The sequence below is a fragment of the Panicum virgatum genome, chromosome 5N (assembly GCF_016808335.1).
Source record: "Panicum virgatum strain AP13 chromosome 5N, P.virgatum_v5, whole genome shotgun sequence".
Lineage (NCBI taxonomy): Eukaryota > Viridiplantae > Streptophyta > Magnoliopsida > Poales > Poaceae > Panicum > Panicum virgatum.
The window spans coordinates 4761455-4780800 of record NC_053149.1 but is presented as its reverse complement, the minus strand read 5'-3'; the positions used below and the strand labels follow the sequence as shown (position 1 = coordinate 4780800).

At 43.4% G+C, this 19346-nt stretch overlaps 3 protein-coding genes across 6 annotated transcripts; 2 read left to right on the top strand and 1 right to left on the bottom strand.

The window, feature by feature from the left end:
• Positions 1-1729: 1729 nt before the first annotated feature.
• On the top strand, positions 1730-5956 carry LOC120672483 (ubiquitin-conjugating enzyme E2 2-like). Of its 4 annotated transcripts, none has more exons than XM_039952900.1 (7): positions 1738-1929; positions 2205-2341; positions 2427-3596; positions 4045-4133; positions 4495-5010; positions 5110-5473; positions 5567-5956. In XM_039952900.1, the coding sequence occupies exons 6-7, from the start codon at positions 5159-5161 to the stop codon at positions 5759-5761; spliced, it is 510 nt and encodes a 169-aa protein (XP_039808834.1). In that variant the 5' UTR covers positions 1738-1929; positions 2205-2341; positions 2427-3596; positions 4045-4133; positions 4495-5010; positions 5110-5158; the 3' UTR covers positions 5762-5956. The 4 variants fall into 4 exon arrangements, with proteins under 4 accessions (XP_039808837.1, XP_039808834.1, XP_039808836.1 ...); XM_039952901.1 differs by having other exon boundaries at positions 1739-1929; positions 3507-3596; XM_039952903.1 differs by lacking the exons at positions 5110-5473; positions 5567-5956 and having other exon boundaries at positions 1730-1929; positions 2427-2452; positions 3507-3596; positions 4495-4857.
• A 388-nt stretch (positions 5957-6344) lies between these two features.
• LOC120672482 (phosducin-like protein 3) lies at positions 6345-8843 on the bottom strand. Its single transcript, XM_039952899.1, has 4 exons — positions 8467-8843; positions 8006-8149; positions 7350-7558; positions 6345-6762 (listed from the first exon to the last, which is right to left on the bottom strand). The coding sequence occupies exons 1-4, from the start codon at positions 8706-8708 to the stop codon at positions 6605-6607; spliced, it is 753 nt and encodes a 250-aa protein (XP_039808833.1). The 5' UTR covers positions 8709-8843; the 3' UTR covers positions 6345-6604.
• Positions 8844-8993: 150 nt separating this feature from the next.
• LOC120672481 (FACT complex subunit SSRP1-like) lies at positions 8994-19153 on the top strand. The gene is made up of 16 exons (XM_039952898.1): positions 8994-9185; positions 10052-10237; positions 14400-14505; positions 14582-14718; positions 14864-14947; positions 15033-15124; positions 15230-15338; positions 15425-15511; positions 15620-15712; positions 17162-17359; positions 17451-17602; positions 17683-17836; positions 17922-18020; positions 18096-18263; positions 18429-18507; positions 18665-19153. Exons 1-16 carry the CDS (start codon positions 9132-9134, stop codon positions 18784-18786), a joined length of 1920 nt encoding a protein of 639 aa, XP_039808832.1. The 5' UTR covers positions 8994-9131; the 3' UTR covers positions 18787-19153.
• Positions 19154-19346: the final 193 nt, after the last annotated feature.

The window sequence follows — 19346 nt, the reverse complement described above, 5'->3', positions numbered from 1 at the left end:
CCACATCCGCATGTTGCGACAGCACAGGATGGGTACGCACGACATAGGGATGAGGCATTAGCTGGGGCGGTGAGTCAAAGTTATCATCGCTTTTCAAATACTTTGGATTACAGTGTTAATGCATTTCTTTTTCTTGCTTGCAGTTTGAAATATGCAGGTTGATGGACGTAGATGCCAGGGCGAATTTGATGAGGATTCGAGCGGGATCTATGATGGATAGGAATGAGCAAGAGTCGGCCTGGACCCGAGTTTCACAAAGAGCTCATTCCATGCTTGAAGCCTTTGGTAGCCGAACATCGTACGATGACTCGTACGGTTCGTCTCAAGCCTCGACCTCGTTTCCTTGTGGTCCCACACAGCAGCAGTCTTTCCAAGCACCTTATTGGTCTCAGCAGCATTATCCAGGTACGTGAGGATACTTACTAACTTTCTACTTTGAAGCCAACAATTAATTCTCAGTCCATACAGGTGATGCACACCCACCTTACCAACCTCACGGAGGGACTCAGTTTAGTACCATGGCACCAGCTGCAGGGATGTCATTTCAACCAACACAGGCACCATCACGACCTTTCGGTAGATATATAGTCAATATCTTAATTTCAATTAATTGTGGTATGAAGTCTAATTCCTTTTGTATTTACATATAGGATCACAACAGTTATATGATGCTGGACCTTCTTCGTATTACCCTACGGCGACAGCAGAAGGAACGCAAGGTAAATACCTAATCTGTAGCCCGAATTTATCATGTGTTTCTTATTTCTATGAATATTTTAAATAATTTGAACGGTTTACAGGATCGCACCACCAGCTTTCTGATATGGGTCATTCCTCGTATCCACCACCACCAGGTACGTATGATGAATATATACCAAAATATATGACTTATAAGACGATGATTAAAATATCTTAATTGCTACTGTATAGGGCCCACACAGGATACCTTTAAGGGGAACTTCGAATATTGGAGTCGGTTATTTTCTACACCTAACCAGCAGGCCGATCCTACCTTCCAGACACCTATGGCCACCAGACGTCCAGGTAGAGACGTAGGGCCTTCAGAGCGGCACACCTACTCTACAGACCACGTCCACGCTCAGCGTAAAAGAGGTCGACATGGCCGGGGTGGTTAGGAGGTGCTTCTAGCTGTTTCCGTATTTTTGTTATGGACATGTCGTCATGTTATACTTATTTCGTTCTCAGGCATCACCTATTTCGTTCTCATTTGCGTATGTGTATGAATTGCTAACTTATACTTTTCATATTCATATACTTTACTAATGCTTTTTATTTCTATCCAAAATATCTAAAACCACATCTAATGACCCATTTTGCGGGGAGGGGGAGCCTGCCGCCCGGTAGGGGGGCGGCAGGCTCCCGCCGAGGCTTCCGCGCAATTAATTTTTTTTTAATTTACATATAAGTCCCTGCCGCTCCCTTGCCGGGTGGCAGGCCCCCTGCCGCCCCCCTGCCGGGCGGCAGGGGTACAAAACTGTAAATTGTGATATTGAAAATATATTTATGTAAAAAATGTTTTCCAAAAATATAAAAATAAAAAAGACGCGGTGTCACTGCTCCACACCTGGGCTAGCACAAGAGGGACGACCAGCCAAGGAGGACTCCCAGGCCCTGAATGGAGAATAGCGGCCTGCTGCGCAAGCAGCCCAATGTTTTGGGCATTCAATTCAGTGGCCCAGCAGGCCTCGATAAGAAACGCCTTAGGCCTATCTTCCCAGTCAGTCCTCCTCTCACGAGTCACGACTCACGAGCCGATCTCTCACACAGTCACACGTTGCGGGGCTCCTCCCACCTCGTCTTCTTGTCGTCGCCCTCGTCCTCCCCTCTCCTCAACCAAGGGGCGCATGAGCTAGTGTGGACTGGAGATCCATCCATCTGCTGGACCTGGATTGACTTCTTCTTTCCTAGGTAAGCTCTGCAGGATCATTTATGCGCTGTAAGCCTGTGATTAGTCAAATCCACAGCGTCGTAGCTGGGATGGATGCTCCGATCCATCGATTCTTCCGCGGATTTGTTCGCTGTGTGGTGTCGGTGCTAACAGCTATGTATATGTTTTCCCCCAATTTTTGTTTTGGTTGTTAATTCCGCACCTAATCTGGGTGTGCGCTGGGGCGGGATGGTGGTTGATCGATGATAGGTTTGTACGGTCCTTTGGCTCACGTAGAGGTATATGTATTGTGCAGGGACATCCGAGGATGTCGACTCCTGCGAGAAAGCGGTTGATGAGGGATTTCAAGCGGTTGATGCAGGACCCTCCGGCCGGCATAAGTGGCGCCCCGCAGGATAACAACATACTGCTATGGAACGCTGTGATCTTTGGGTATGACGCAGAACTGCTCCTTTCCCCTTTATCTATTTGGACTGCAGTTTGATAATGACTTTGTATATGTTGATTTCATTTACAGCCCTGACGATACTCCATGGGATGGTGGTTAGTTTATCTAACTTCCGTTACGGGTTGGATATATATGCTTCATCCTTTTGTGCTACTTGTTTTCTTTGACCACGGCAAATTCATTATGTGCTGAAGTGCTTCTCGTGACCTATCCAAACAATTAAGTGCACACGTGTATGCTGCTGCTGTTGGCAATGCCAGCGTAACGTCTAACTTACTAATGTGATTAAGTGATACGGGATGTGATAATCCACCATCAGAAAGTAGTCCATTAATTGGCCGCTGGCAGAATGAAATTTCCAATCGCCTGAGTTTAGTAACCTTGCTGTCGACTGCATGGCACACTAGACTAGAGTAAAAAAAAATCCGAGCTGACATGAGACTGAGGCGCAGTTTTAATTAATATTCATAATGTAACATGCTGATATCAGTGCGAGTCTTGATAAGTAAAAAATGTTATCAATTTAACTAACTTATAAAGCAAATAGCAATAGTAGCCAACAAAGTTACTGCCTAACCTATCTTGATATATAATTTTTTCTCTCACGAAATCTTGATAAAAAAAGCATATAATTAGGGAACGATCTTTGTGCCATAAGGAGATGCAATATCTATTCTATCTTAATGGATATAATCAATTGCTACATTCATGTTCCCTTTTTATCATTGTTGTAATGTGAGCTGCTTCAGTAGAACACAATGGATACGCTTCATCAAAATGCTATGCCATTTAGCTATCCTATAAGCTATAATGCATTCTCTATTGGAGGATAATGTTTAATCTGTGTGCAACTTGTCACCTTATTTTTTTTCTTTGTTGTGGGGCCAATTGCTTATGGCTTACTCCATATATGTAAATTTGTATAGAAGTAATTCTCTTAAAGTTTGCAAAAAAGTCAAAACATCACCATTTGGAATTAACTGATCATATATTGTCGGTCCATAGACTGGGAATGTATTAAATTGAAAATGGTCCTAATCACTTACACTGACTCACACCATGTCCCATAGATCATGTATCACTTTGCTTATGGGTTTGTGCTTGCTACATAGTTTAATTCCTCTCGCTGATACGATGTTTTATTGTTAGGTACGTTCAAGCTAACTCTCCAGTTTACTGAAGAATATCCAAACAAGCCACCAACTGTGCGATTTGTTTCTCGGATGTTTCATCCTAACAGTAAGTTGTTTTCTCATATATAGCACATGGGTACTCAGGAAAACAATTACATATGATTCGTCCTCAGTATGTTACACTTTCAATTTCAAGGTGTCTTTAATTAGTCCCGTTCTAACTAAAGACACTTTGTTCTAGGCACTCAGACATCAGAGACTTGGTGCATTGACAAATGTTCTGTGCTTTCTGTTATCTTCTTTATAGATGTGCACTTGTGCTGCAAATGCCTATGCTGTTACAATAGCTGTCATTGCATTAGTAAAGCATGCTGCTTCATATGCAGCATATATGGAGCGGATGTAGTGCTTTCGATGTCAAACCAACGGGACTCTGCCTTTTCTTTCTCCTCTGACTTCTGCTGAATCCTGAAACATCTGCTCTGCAATAATATTTATTCTCTTCTAATCACAACTTATTTCCTGTATTAACATAATTTCCTCATGACGTGCAGTTTATGCTGATGGGAGCATATGCTTAGATATCCTGCAGAATCAGTGGAGCCCGATATATGATGTAGCTGCTATACTTACATCCATCCAGGTACAGCAACAATAAATCTTTTGTTTCTTTGCAGCCCAGATTATTTGTTTCCCAATATTTGTGGCTTTTGCTTGTTACAATAACCTTTAGCATTGCAATCCATAGCATGCTACAAAGTTGAGATTTGGAACATACTCCATACTTGATACCTCCTCAAAGCCATGTGTATTTTCAGCCACCAAACACTTCTAGATGGCAGTTAGTTTATTGTTCTAAGCACACGGTTCTGTTTACTTATGAATCTGCATGTCCATGCTGAGTCGACATTGTCAGTTTTGTTTATCTTGAGCCATAGGATGTTACTGAACCATCTATGTTGATGCTTAAATTGTGCGACTAACCTGAGACATGCTGTTTGCAGTCGTTACTGTGTGATCCAAACCCGAATTCGCCTGCTAACTCCGAAGCTGCCCGCATGTTCAGCGAGAACAAGCGAGAGTACAACCGCAAAGTGCGGGAGGTTGTGGATCAGAGCTGGACGGCAGACTGATGTATTGCATCGGGCAGCTTGTCACAGCGCCCCTCTGGTCCTTCCCATACCAAAATGCATGTGCTTGTGTAACTGAATAGATGAATTCAGCTGTGACTGCTGTTCTCCTGTATGAGCTGCCGTGCTTCCTATCTTGGTTGGACCGGTGAAGACTGTTCCAATTTCGATTTTCACCTATGCTGGATCTGGAATACAAGCTCAATTATTCTAAGCATTATGCAGACATTTTATGAACTTTTGCCTCCTGTGCATATCCATCAACAAAGGAACCTAAGAAAGCTCTGGTAAAATATTTCAGAACGAGTATGATTGCCATAAGCTCTGGTAAAATATTTCAGAACGAGCGTGATTGCCATAAGAACTTGGGGATTTTAGCTAAATTTTGAGGTAAGATGTGCGAATTTTATCCAAAACACCACGTCAAATCAAGCTCTTTACACTCGACGAGATCAGTTCATGGATGCCGTGACTGCTGAACTTCTGTAGAGGCTAGTGAGAAGCGCAAGAGACCAGCAGCACAGCAGGCGAGGGGTTGATGGCCGCCGAAGGCGAATCGCTGGCGGCGCCGCTACTCGAGCGGAGCGCCGGGCGGCGGGACCCGTTCGTGGAGGTGCGGCTGTACCGGCGGGGCGCCGGGCCGGTCGCGATCTTCCGGTCGGACCTGTCGGGCCCTCGCCGCGACCGCCTCGACGTGCGCCGCATCCAGGCCAACCACGGCCTCCGGGCGCTCTACGCCTTCAAGCCCGAGGGCTCCCGCCGCGGCCTCCGGATCAGGTGCGACCCGGCCGCCGGCTACTCCGCGCTGCCCTTCCGCGACGGCGCCGCCATCGCCCTTGACGGCGAGCCCAAGGTCAGTGAGTAGCCTTCTTTTTTTTTGCGGTTTAAACCTTGAGTTACACGGATGTCACAGAACCCACAGCTGCTTCCCATTCCATTGATGTAGGAGTCGTGGACGAAGCCGGTGTCGGTGGTCGTCGCCGGCCTGCTGGTGCCTGCGCTGATGGCGGCGGTAGCGGTCAACGGGGTGCCGGAGCCGCTGCGATCGTCGAGGGTGATCAACGGGATCTTCCCGCCGTGGATCCTCGTCAGCGCGGTCATCATCTTCGCTCGCGCCAGGACGCGGCCAAGAGCTCCGTGAGTCCGGGCAGCCGGAGCTCTCACATGAATGTTTCTAGAACACGTCAGTTTCTTTCCCTATAGGTCACATAAAATCCTTGGCCTTTGCCTATGTAAGAACCAGTTGCGATGTAATGCGACAAAAATGGGTTATATGCCCACAGGATTTTGATTGATGAAAGGTTACCTGAATGTCGAAATGCCGAGGATTCACGCGCGGTGCCTTGAAGTTTCGATGGATCTTTTTTCATAGACAAGTGTGGCACAGTAACTCCTTCCTCAAACATGAGTACCAATTTGCGCAGCAGGTATTGACGCCATGTTTTTACTGGTTCTATGAAACACGACTCACATCCAATCCGCTTAGCCAAGAATGATCAATAAATCTGTGACAAATTTCACTCGCACAACCAGAAAAAAAAGTCGAGAATTTCACTGACACAACCAGAAAACATTAGTGACTGACAACGGAAAACATGACCCATCCAATCATTTTTCAACAATTGTTTTCCTCCCACAGCCATGGCCCTCCCACAATATTGGCGCTTGTGTCAACGTAAAAAAAAAACATCGTATCATGGAAATCCTAACATAAGAAAGGGAAGTAGGAAAGGTTGCATAATCATATTGATCTCTCAAACAATAGTATTGAGTCGTGTTACAGCTTAAAGGTTACTAACACCAAGACTACCCATATAGAAGATAATTCACAGATGGCAGATCTTTAACTCTAACCACAAACCCAGGCACAGATCAGCAAACCAGATAAATCAGTATATTGTGATAAACACCCACATAAAATCAGTAAACAGTGGAACCAAATAGGATCAGCTAGCTGAGGCAAACTAACACAAACAATATAAGCTTAGTCGCTATCCTCTTCTTCCCGCTCTTCGTGCTGGGCCACAACCTTCTCTATAAACTTCCTGCGAACACCTTCTATGACATTGTCCCGGGATGAATCGTTGCCACCATGCCCATCATTCAGTACTGGGTCTGACAGGCAAAGGGCTAACGCAACAGCTGAAATGAACATAATGGTGATTTAGTTTTAAAGTGTAGGGAGACGGAACCTCTGTATGGCAATGAAATATTTCTGATTATTTACAAAAAAAATCTGGAAACCATGTTGCGGCGAAAGAAAGCTTCCGTAAATTCAGTGTTATTTAAATGAGTAAAAGATTACCTAATTTCTTATTACCAAAAAGAATCAAGTATATGCTAACAGTAATGTATAACTGTGGACCATCATGTTGTTATTTTAGACAGACATCATCTAATTATTTCACAGATGAAACAATGCAAACATACGTCAGGACTGGATCTGGAGGTGTACACATTGCAGGCATACATGTCTTTAAAAAAAACAATGAACTGTTTAATTTTGAATTTATAAATGTCATCTGAAGGTCAAATGTTTTGCATAAATCCAAGAGGTTTAGATAGCATAATCCAAAAGGAAGCTGATTGTCGCATTAAATAGGCATATTCCATTGACAAATTTAGTGGTATGGGCTAAAGAAAAGTCCAAACAACAGCACAGAACTGGAGCAACTGGAATTAATCAATTAATAGAAACCGGATATGGGATACTAATTCTGATAACTTACATTCAGGTGTGCATCTCTTCCCACCAAACTTCTGCAAACCAACATAAGTCCCTTTGACAGCACTGTTGTTATACACCAGTATTGTAGGAACATTTCTATCTGGGTAGTTGGGAATGCAGTCTGTTGAGATAATTTTAACAAATTTTGTCGCTGGGTGTCTTGTAGCCAATTCCTCCAAACAATTTTGAAGCAACCCACATTCCGGTATCCTGTCATAAGATTTTATAGAATTTGATAAGCACCATAAGTTTCTAAAGAACATCATGCATTTATGGAGCTCGTTACATAGTAATGAATTTTCTGTATAACTCAGATGTAAGCACCTTCTGGAAATACTAAAACTCCCTACAGAAAAGAGCAGAGCGGATTCATGAAAGATCTCCCATGCTAAAAGAATACAGTATGATACTTGGCTAATTAACTACAATCCTGCAGCTTCGAATCAAAGCTGTAACAGAAAGAGGAGTTTACAAGGAGTTCACACCACTAATTACATCACAACATCACACAGTGCAGTCAGAATCTAAATTCAGTTCTATCCGCTCCAATTTCAGTTCTGTGAACAAACCATACAGAATTATTTTTGGCATTATCGTGACATATCACGTCAAGGCAAGGCTGCAGACCTGCAGTTAACCGAATGAAGAAAGAGTTACCCGTCCTTGTAGAGGAAGACCACAACCCAAATATCTGATGGTGCCTGAGACACCTCACGTACGAAGTCCGAGCCGGTGATGGGCACTATACTGCCAAATCGCGCGGCTTTTGCAGCCTCCCTAAGCTCTGCAAGCCTCATCTTCCTGCAAGCATCAAATTACATCAAACCGCCAGAATAATTTCCCACAGTTGTATCACACCTATCGCAAAGCGCATTGTCGCATTGAACAATCCAAAGCCCATTAGTACAGCGCCGAATCCAGATCAACAATATGAAGATATCATATTGCATCAAAAGCACGCGAATTATACCAGTTGACCACGCGGAGTCAGATCAGACCAAACGCTACAGGCACTGGCGCATCGCAAGATGCAGACAAAAAAAAAGTTGGGAACAGACAGCATCACGGATCAGCAATCAGAACCCATAAATGGATCGAATCCGAGGAGAGGGGGCTACCTGTACTGCTCGAGGAAGCGGTCGTCGTCCAGGTCGTCCTCGAGTTCCTCGAGCTCCTCGGGCTCACGCGCGTCGAGCCATTCCTTGGACTTGGGCTGCTCGTCGGCGTCGACCTTGGGGGCGAAGGGCGGCGGCTTGAAGGGCTCCGGCTTTGGCGGCAGGTTCCCGAGGCGGCGCTGGATGTCGTCCCACTCCGTGGTCCTCCCCTCCACGTCCTTGTACACGAAGTGGTAATCCGCCATGACCGAGCGCAGAGAGAGAGAGATGCCCAAGCCGCGAGGGGAGGCTGGAGGGGAACGGCGGGAGAACCGGAGGAGGGAGAAGTGGGGAAGCGAAGGGACGAGAAGTAAAAATCGAGACGCCCGAATTGTGGGCCCCATTCCCAGTGTGCGGGGACAAGCTTTTGGCAGCGCCGCGGAGCCGGAGACAGGCCTCTGGCCGGTGGGGTCCGCGTGTCGGTGAGAGGGCAAGCAATTTCGCTGCGGCTCTATAAGAACAGCTCTCGCCGCGCCGCGCTCCCTCTTCCCCTCTCGACCGCCTCTGCGGAGCCGCGCCGAAGCAAGCGAAGCCTCTGGACTTGGCCCCAGCTCGGAGAAGCGGAGCTCGAGCGGCGGCGGGGCGCGAGAGGTAGCAAGCGGCGGCCACCAGGCGCCTCGTCGGCGGAGATGACGGACGGCCACCACTTCAACAACATCCTCCTCGGAGGGCGCGGCGGCACGGTAAGCTCCTCCACCTCCGCCGCCGCTTGCTAGGTTCTAGGGTTCCGCTCCAAAATAGGCTATCGCGAGATGACGTCGTCGCTGGCGACTCACCAATTAGCCTTCGATTTGAACCTGTCGGCTCAATATTTTCCCGACGCATTACCTGCGGCTGCGTATTGATCGGGTTTAGGGTTTGCGCCGCATTTTAGGCCAAATTTTCCCGGCTTTTGTTTTTCTGCTCCATTTTGTTGAATCCGGTGCTTGGTTTGGGGTGTTTCCTCCTCTGATTTGCTGGATTTCGCTGCTGTGGCTTCTGTATAGCATTATTCGTGCCGAGGTTTATATGCAGAACCTTAGATTTCGAGGATGGTTTTTGGACCGGTTTTGGGAGTTAAGAGTCCATTCGAGGGTGGTGCAGAATACGAGAACGTCGATAACTGATGGTAGGAAATGAGTTACAAATCTGTTGTTTGTTTCTGAAGCTTACAAGCAGAATACAATGCACCTTTGTAGTGCTCCCATCCCTAGACATTAAAAGAAAGCACGCCCACGGTTCTAGATTCTGTGCTTATAAAATTATTTTGTTTCCACCGATGCACAACTAGTGTTTGCCCTGTTGCCAATACGGTTTTGTGCATTCATTTGAATGTATAGACCTATGTTTGCCCTAACCTAGATCTGATAGTACTTGCAACGCTTGCATCACTCATGTTATACTTATACTTATGAACCTGAAACACATGTTATGCACTTATGCCTTCCTTCCTTTCAAAATCTATTACTGTTTTGCACAACTGTGTTTGTTCTTGAATGATATAGGAATTTATTAACTTTTGTGAATTTCAGAATATTGACATAATGTCATGACTCTTGAACCTATGCAGAACCCTGGTCAGTTTAAAGTGCATTCTGGTGGACTTGCATGGAAGAGACAAGGTGGAGGAAAGACCATTGAAATTGACAAAGCTGATGTAACCTCAGTTACATGGATGAAAGTCCCCAGAGCATATCAACTTGGAGTCAGGATTAAAGATGGCCTGTTCTACAGGTTTATTGGCTTCCGTGAACAGGTTTCCTTTCTCCTCTAATACCATGTTGTTTATTAATGATGTTGAAATCTGAAATGAATAGGCTGCTGCAATCTTGAGAATCGCTATCTTGAATCTAGATACAATGTTCGGGTAAAATTAGAGTAAGTTTGACACAGAACCTAAAAAGTTTAAACTAGTGCTAATTTTGTTCAATTTTCTAGTATTTTTTTGTCAGTCCACCTTACGGGGCCAGATTTTTCTTCTTAATATGTTGTATGATTAATAGTGCATATCACTGTAATATGAATAGATCACATGGACAAGGTTAATGCTTGGTTTACATCTATTTGAAACTAATTTGCATAGATCTAGAATATTCAGTCTTGCTACATGTGATATCTTACTTTGGTATATGGTCATCATGTTGTTGATTATAAAACCTGAGCCAAAAACTTTATCCACTAATAAAGCAAATACTCTTGTCAAATTTGGTTGAACTGGTAAATTGTTTAGTATATTCATTTGTGCCACTTGGTATGCCTGTCTTGCACGAGTCTTGCAGAATGTGCTATCTTTTGTACATACAATATATCATGTAGTTAAGAATGCACCTGTGGAAATTTTCAAGGAATAATGTTCAGGATTCTGCTTTCACAGTATAAAACTTGGACTAGCACTGTGTTATTCACATATGGAAAATTCAAAATTACATTTCAGTTATCAGATTTTCCTTAGATTATTGTCTTGAAATATTAACTTATTTCTGGGAGTATGCTTTTACTTGTCAGTAAAGAGGACTGATGAAGTTAATGTATGTCTCTTATTGTTGCTGCAACAACAACAACAACAACATAGCTTTTTTTCCCAAGCAAGTTGGGGTAGGCTAGAGATGAAACCCGAAAGAAATAAGTTTAAGGTTCAGGCACATTGATAGCTAGTCTCCAAGCGCTCCTATCCAAAGCTATCTCTTTAGAGATATTCCAATCCGGTCTCTCTTAACCGACTCATCCCACGTCAGTTTAGGCCTACCTCTACCCCTCTTTACATTATCGACCCGCTCAAGAACCCCATTACGCACCGGCGCCTCAGGAGGCCTTCGTTGGACATGTCCAAACCATCTCAGCCGATGCTGGGTAAGTTTATCCTCAATTGGTGCTACTCCGACCCTATCCCGAATAACTTCGTTCCGGACTCTATCCCTCCTTGTGTGCCCGCAAAACCACCGCAACATCCGCATCTCTGCTACACTCAGTTGCTGGACATGTCGCCTTTTTGTAGGCCAACATTCAGCACCGTATAGCATCGCCGGACGAATTGCTGTCCTATAGAATTTGCCTTTTAGCTTTTGTGGCACTCTCTTGTCACAAAGGATGCCAGAAGCTTGCCGCCATTTCAACCAGCCAGCTGAAATCCTATGCCTAACATCTTCATCAATGTCGCCATCCTTTTGTAGCACCGATCCTAAATACCGAAAAGTATCCTTCTGAACCACCACTTGTCCATCTAGACTAACGTCTCCCCTCTCATGTATAGTCGCGCTGAAATCGCACATCATGTACTCGGTCTTGGTCCTACTAAGTCTGAACCCTTTCGACTCTAACGTGCGTCTCCACAGCTCTAACTTCCTATTAACCCCTGCCCTACTCTCGTCAACTAGCACCACATCATCAGCAAAGAGCATACACCAAGGGATCTCACCTTGTATATCTCTTGTGACCTCATCCATCACTAAAGCAAATAAATAAGGGCTCAATGCTGACCCCTGGTGTAGGCTTATGTTAATAGGAAAGTCAGTGGTGTTGCCATCACATGTCCGGACAAACGTCGTCGCATCCTTGTACATATCCTTAATGAGGGTAATGTACTTAGTTGGGACTTTGTGCTTCTCCAAGGCCCACTACATGACATTTCTCGGTACTTTGTCATATGCCTTCTCAAGGTCAATGAAGACCATGTGCAAGTCCTTCTTCTGTTCCCTATATCTCTCCATCAATTGTCGTATTAAGAAAATCGCCTCCATGGTTGACCTTCCAGGCATGAACCCAAACTGGTTTTGGGTCACACTTGCCACTCTTTTTAGGTGATGCTCGATAACCCTCTCCCAAAACTTCATCGTATGGCTCATCAGCTTAATCCCACGGTAGTTAGTATAACTTTGAACATCACCCTTGTTTTTGAAGATAGGTACTAATATACTTCTCCTCCATTCTTCCGGCATCTTGTTTGACCGAAAAATGAGATTAAAAAGCTTAGTTAACCATACTATTGCTCTATCTCCTAGGCATCTCCACACCTCAATGGGGATACCATCAGGGCCCATCGATTTACCTCCCTTCATCCTCTTCAAAGCCTCCTCGATCTCTACCTTCTGAATTCTCCTCACAAAACGTCTGTTGGTATCGTCAAAAGAGTCATCTAACTCAAGGGTAGGGCCCTCACTCTCCCCATTAAACAACTTGTCGAAGTACTCTCTCCATCTATCCATGATCTCATCCTTCACTAGCAGTCGATCTGTCCCATCCTTAATGCATTTGATTTGGTTGATGTCCCTTGTCTTCCGCTCGCGGATTCTAGCCATCCTATAAATGTCCTTCTCCCCTTCTTTCGTGCCTAGCCGCTGATACAGTTCATCATACGCCTTACCCTTTGCTACATTCACAGCTCGTTTTGCAACCCTCTTCGTTAATTTATAGCCCTCGATGTTGGCTGCACTCTTGTCAAGGTGGAGGCGCTTGAAACACTTCTTCTTCTCCTTAATAGCCCTTTGCACCTCGTCATTCCATTACCAGGTGTTTTTCCCCTCCTGTTTGCCTCCCCTACTCACGCCAAACACCTCTGAGGCCACCTTCCGAACACATGTTGCCATCTTTAGCCACATGTCATCTGTGTCTTCTCCTTCCCAAGGCCCCTCACCTAACATTCTTTCCTTAAACGCTTGTGTCGCTTCCCCTCTAAGCTTCCACCACTTTGTTCTCGCAATCTTGGCACGTTTGTCCCGGTGGACATGTATCCGAAGACGAAAGTCCGCCACCACAAGCTTGTGTTGAGGGACAACACACTCCCCAGGTATCACCTTACAATCTAAGCAATCACGTCTATCCTCCCTCCTAGCAAGGATAAAGTCGATCTGGCTCGAGTGTTGTCCACTACGAAACGTCACAAGATGGGATTCCCTCTTCTTAAACACGGTATTCGCTATTAACAAGTCGTAGGCTAACGCGAAGTTCAACACATCCTCCCCCTCTTGACTCCTGCTACCATACCCAAAACCCCCGTGCACTCGCTCGAACCCTACATTAGTCGCACCCACATGGCCGTTGAGATCTCCTCCTATGAAGAGTTTCTCGCTGGTAGGCACGGTACTAACCATGCTATCTAGATCTTTCCAGAACTGCATCTTGGTGCTCTCACTAAGGCCTACATGAGGGGCATAGGCACTGATCACATTCAAAACCGAATCTCCAACTACCAACCGGATTAGGATAATCCGGTCGCCTTGCCTTCTAACCTCTACGACTCCATCCTTAAGGCTCCTATCAATCAAGATGCCTACACCATTCCTACCCGGAGTTGCTCCCGTGTACCAAAGCTTGAAGCCAGTATCCTCAACCTCCTTCGCCTTCTGGCCCTTCCATTTAGTCTCCTGAACGCATAGAATATTTACATGCCTCCTAATTGCTACATCAACTAGCTCTCGCAACTTACCCGTTAGGGACCCTACGTTCCAGCTACCTATACGAATCCTAATTGGCTCGGCTAGCTTCCTTACCCTTCGCACCCGTCGAGGGAAGTGCGAAGACCCTTACTCATTTTTCACTACACCCGGGCGTAGATGTAGCGCGCCATTCAGGTGACGACCCGACCCTTGCTCACTTATCATCGTACCTAGGTCATGATACGACGCGCCCTTGGGGGGATGGCGACCCGGCCCTTGCCCATTTATCACCACACCCGGGTTCCGATGTAGCGTGTCGCTAAGAGGGTTACGCCCCAACGAGTTTCTTGTGGGTTTCAAATTCATTAGAGTGGCTATTTTTATGCTGGTTTGCCAAAACTTAACACAACCCTCCTCCTTTATCCGAGCTTGAGACCGGCTATGCTGAGACGACTCAGGAGAGAGAGTCTTCCAGTCAGCATAGGCGGAGTTATGTCTCTTATTGTTGCCTGACAAAAATATTTGATATTGTCATTTCTTGCATAGGATGTAAGCAGTTTGACCAACTTCATACAAAAGAATATGGGCGTCACACCAGATGAAAAACAGCTTTCTGTTAGCGGTCACAATTGGGGAGGGATTGATATAGATGGTAATGTGGTGACCTTTTAATTTGTTTTAACATTTGCTCAATTTGATTTTGATGTTTGTCATCCTTTCCTCTGTAGGAAACATGCTTACCTTCATGGTTGGTTCAAAGCAAGCATTTGAAGTATCTCTACCAGATGTTGCCCAAACCCAGATGCAAGGAAAAACAGATGTTCTCCTAGAGTTTCATCATGATGATACTACTGGGGCCAATGAGGTTTGTAGTACTTGTAGTGGTTCCACTCATTTTGTCTGATTGTCATCCAATACTATATTGGTTGTGTTATTACTGTCATTTTCTTGCTTATCTTGTATACATCGTCAAGTATTGCGCTAAAAATGTTTATCCTTCATGGTTGTAGAAAGATTCGCTCATGGATTTAAGTTTTCATGTGCCTACTTCAAATACTCAGTTTGTCGGGGATGAGAATCGCCCTCCGGCTCACGTAAGTTTGCTCAGTAAGCACTGTGTAAATGGAGCACATTGAAGTTGCAAATACTAACTACTGAAATCTATTCTATTTTCTTTAGATTCTTTGGGAGACTATACTGAAATTTGCTGATGTTGGTTCCTCTGAAGAGCCAGTTGTCACCTTTGAAGGAATTGCGATTCTTACACCAAGGTGGAAAATATGAACAGTTTATCTTATGGGAAACATAAGATGACTTTTCAGGATTATATGTTTCATATTTTCCATGAAAAGCTAATGATTGTTTTTCCAATACAGAGGACGTTATAGTGTTGAGCTTCATCTGTCATTTCTACGACTCCAAGGGCAGGCTAATGACTTTAAAATCCAATACAGCAGCATTGTTCGCCTCTTTCTTTTGCCAAAGGTTCTGATCTTATATCCAGTGTTGTACTGTGCATAATATTATACTTTGACATGTAACTAAACTCATTGCATGGTTGAGTTTTGCAGTCAAACAATCCTCATACATTTGTGGTTATCACTCTTGATCCACCAATCCGTAAAGGGCAAACATTGTATCCTCACATTGTTATTCAGGTATTGTACTGAAATTTTTTTCATGATGTTTAGCTGTTTATAGTTGCATTACCATTGGTTTCTGGATTTGTTTTGAATAGACTAATCTGTTCCCTTTTATCTTAACAGTTTGAGACAGAGGCAGTAGTTGAAAGAGACCTGGCATTGAGTAAAGAGCTTCTAGCTGAAAAATACAAAGACAGGCTTGAGGAATCTTACAAGGTGAGGTATATGTTACTTTGAAAGAATACTGCTTACTTGTTGACTTGATTTATTCCAGTTAAAATCTGACATCTAGCTTGCAAGATGAAATGATCAAAGGCACATGCCGAAAAAAATTCTCAGCTTGGAGAACTCCATCTCAAGCATTATGTATGCTGTTGATGGATGTTTATTGTAGTCACGTGTGAACTATTTCTATTAATATTTTTCAGCTTGAATTTAATGCTTTCTTAATAATTGCACTATGTCTTTGACAAACACTCAAACCTTATTTTGGATTTGAAGCTGATACATAAGTTAGGCTGAGGAAGCACTTAATTAATCTTATGATATTTTCTCCTATTGAAAAAAATATCTAATACGCAAGAGAGCTGATTGCATTTAGAGGAAAGGCTAAATGTTGTTGTAGGAACAGCCTCTTGTATTTAAAAGAATGGCGCTGGATCATTTTGAGACAAACTATGCTTGTATCTTCCTAAGTTTACCTTCTTCATGTTCAGTATTCGCTCCATTATACGTTGTCGTTAATAATTTTGAGAAAAGAAGTTCCTTAAAAAATCCCTTCCAATAAAAAAGTTCCTGATTTTTTTTGACAAAAGAACTACTCTTCCACCTCTGTCCATATCAAAATTAATGGTCTAGTTATGACTTATAGTTGGTCCAATGTACAGGGTGGGTTACAGGCCCCAAATTCTGTAACTTGGGGATTCCCCCCTTTTTTTCTTTATGTATTGATACGCAGCTCTCCTGTGTGTTCGAGAAAAAAGTTATGACTTATAATATCAAAATAGCTGAGCTATGAGGGACTGGGACTAATTATTCCTAATGTTATTTCATGCTAATATGCAGTTTATGATCTAAATTTAACAAATTTAACACGCCATTGGGCATTATGAGAGGCGATGTTAGTAGGGATAAATAGGAATGTTCTGCCTCTCCTTGAAGAAGTCTAAAACATATTATTTTAGATATGGAGGTAATTGGTTTAATTATTACATTATGTCCTGCTATATATGTAGAAAGATATTTAATGGAGACTATCAGTTTGATGGTTAAAGGGTGAACATTAATATTCTGAATTTCTATCGTCTGCCTCTTTTATACAGTACTGCATGCTTTCGGTGTTAATTTGTTCCTTTTCTTGGTCAATCCAGGCTCCATCACTTCTCCCCCTCCCTCAAATGTGTGCTGATGTTGTGCTTAAGTTTTGGAAATTTTTTAATTTGCTACTCAGTCAATTTTTCATTGATTCAATTATCTTCTAGTTACAGTAGGCCTAGTTCTATGTAATCTCCATTTGGTCTCAATTAAGGGTTGATGATCTACATTCTACTGTATGCCAGGTTCAGTTATAGTGTTCTTTGGGGCAATTATGCAATTGATGCTTATACTGGTAACTATAGTGTTAATTTATCCTTTCCTTACACTGGGTTTTTTATTTATTCATAGGGTCTAATACATGAGGTATTTACCAAAGTCCTTCGTGGGTTATCCGGTGCTAAAGTCACAAGACCAGGTTCTTTTAGAAGTTGCCAAGATGGATATGCAGTTAAATCTTCACTCAAAGCTGAAGATGGACTTTTGTATCCACTTGAGAAGGGTTTCTTCTTTCTGCCAAAGCCTCCTACACTCATCCTGCATGAGGAGGTATCATTTTATATTCGTGGTAGAAACTAGTAATCATTACTTTCATGCATTGCGGAGTGTCCAATCATAGTAACTGATCATACCCATGCAGATTGAGTTCGTTGAATTTGAACGGCATGGTGCTGGGGGTGCCAGTATGTCATCTCACTATTTTGACCTCCTTGTCAAACTGAAAAATGACCAAGAACATCTCTTCAGAAATATCCAAAGGAATGAATACCACAACCTCTTCAACTTCATCAAGTATGTTCCTTTTTATTGTCTTCATCCTCTTTCTTGTTGTACAGAAAACTTAATTATTGTTTCGAACAAATCCTTTTTAGTGGAAAGAACATGAAAATAATGAACCTTGGAGGAGATGGTCAAGGTACAGGTGGTGTAGTTACAGATGTTCTACGGCACACTGATGATGATGCTGTTGACCCACATCTAGAGCGTATTAAAAATCAGGCCGGGGATGAGGAAAGTGATGAAGAGGTATGGTGCCTTGTTTTTCTTGATGCTGACTTGTTAATCTTGTTATTGAGCGCTACGGTATACTTATTTTTTATCTTAATGTTAGGACGAAGATTTTGTTGCTGATAAGGATGACAGTGGATCTCCTACTGATGACTCTGGTGATGAGGAATCAGATGCTAGTGATAGCAGTGGCGAAAAAGAGGTAATCTATTGTTGCTGTAGGCCTGTAGCGAGCGTGAAGCCATTATGGTAATGTGCAATTTTTTTTCTCTCCCAGAAATCATCCAAGAAGGAAGCGAGCAGTTCAAAACCTGTTCAGAAAAGGAAGCCTAAAGGCAGGGATGAGGATGGTTCAGAGAAGAAAAAAGCAAAGAAGAAAAAAGATCCTAATGCCCCCAAAAGAGCAATGACGCCGTTCATGTATTTCTCAATGGCTGAGCGAGGAGTAAGTTCCTTTGGTTAATAATTCTCAGCATAGTAGATTGTCCATAACTTCGGCAAAGATGGTATAATTGAGCTGGTTCTGTTTTTAAGAAACAATTGAGCAACATAGCAGGTTACTCTGTAACATGTAAATTCTTTGTTTATAAGATTTTTGTGACTGATGCAGAACATGAAGAACAGCAACCCAGATTTGCCTACGACTGAGATAGCAAAGAAGCTTGGGGAAATGTGGCAAAAGATGTCAAGTAATATTCTAGGCCATTCTCCGTTATATTTGCTTTGAGTAGTAATGCCATTGTTATTTCATCCATGAGGCATATTCTGCAATGTTTTCTGTTATGTTTACAGCTACAAAGATATAATTTGTGTGCTTATGGTTTCCTCGTTCCTTGTCATGAGCAGGCGAAGAGAAGCAACCTTATATTCAGCAGGCCCAGGTTGACAAGAAACGCTATGAAAAGGAATCCGCTGTCTATCGTGGTGAGGCACCGGCTGATGTGGATTCCGGCAATGAGTCTGGCTAGAGTCACACTCATGCACCCGAGACATGGGAGGAAGTCGCTGACTGTTGGTGCACTGTGACCTGAAATTATCTCAGCTGATCTGGCACGGTGGGCACTTAATGAAATTCTAGGGATATATGAAAATGGCAGTTGTTGCCATCAGGTGAAATTGCTGTACCATGTGTATGCCGGCGGCACTACCTGAAGCATTGCTAGTATTTCTTGTAGCGTTCCTATGCAGTGCAAAGATTTTACGAGTGTAGTCTAGTGAGTTTTCTGTAAGATCAACATACCTAGTTCATGAGAGTTGATTTTGTTTTGAAGGTTTTTTTTTCATTTGCACTTTTCCAACATTTAATTATTATTTAGACGAAACTCTGGTTAGCCATGGTTCTTAGCCTGGACACTTTTGGTGCAAATCCCTACTAATCCAAAATCCAACATGGACCGACGACCCAGTTGTATCTCGAAAACTGGAATACTATATTCTAGTCGAACTTAAGTTGGATGGTGGGGTCTAATTGAAACACCATGAAGTATTGTGGCAACCGAGGAATTTCAACCTAATCATTTTTCTTTTC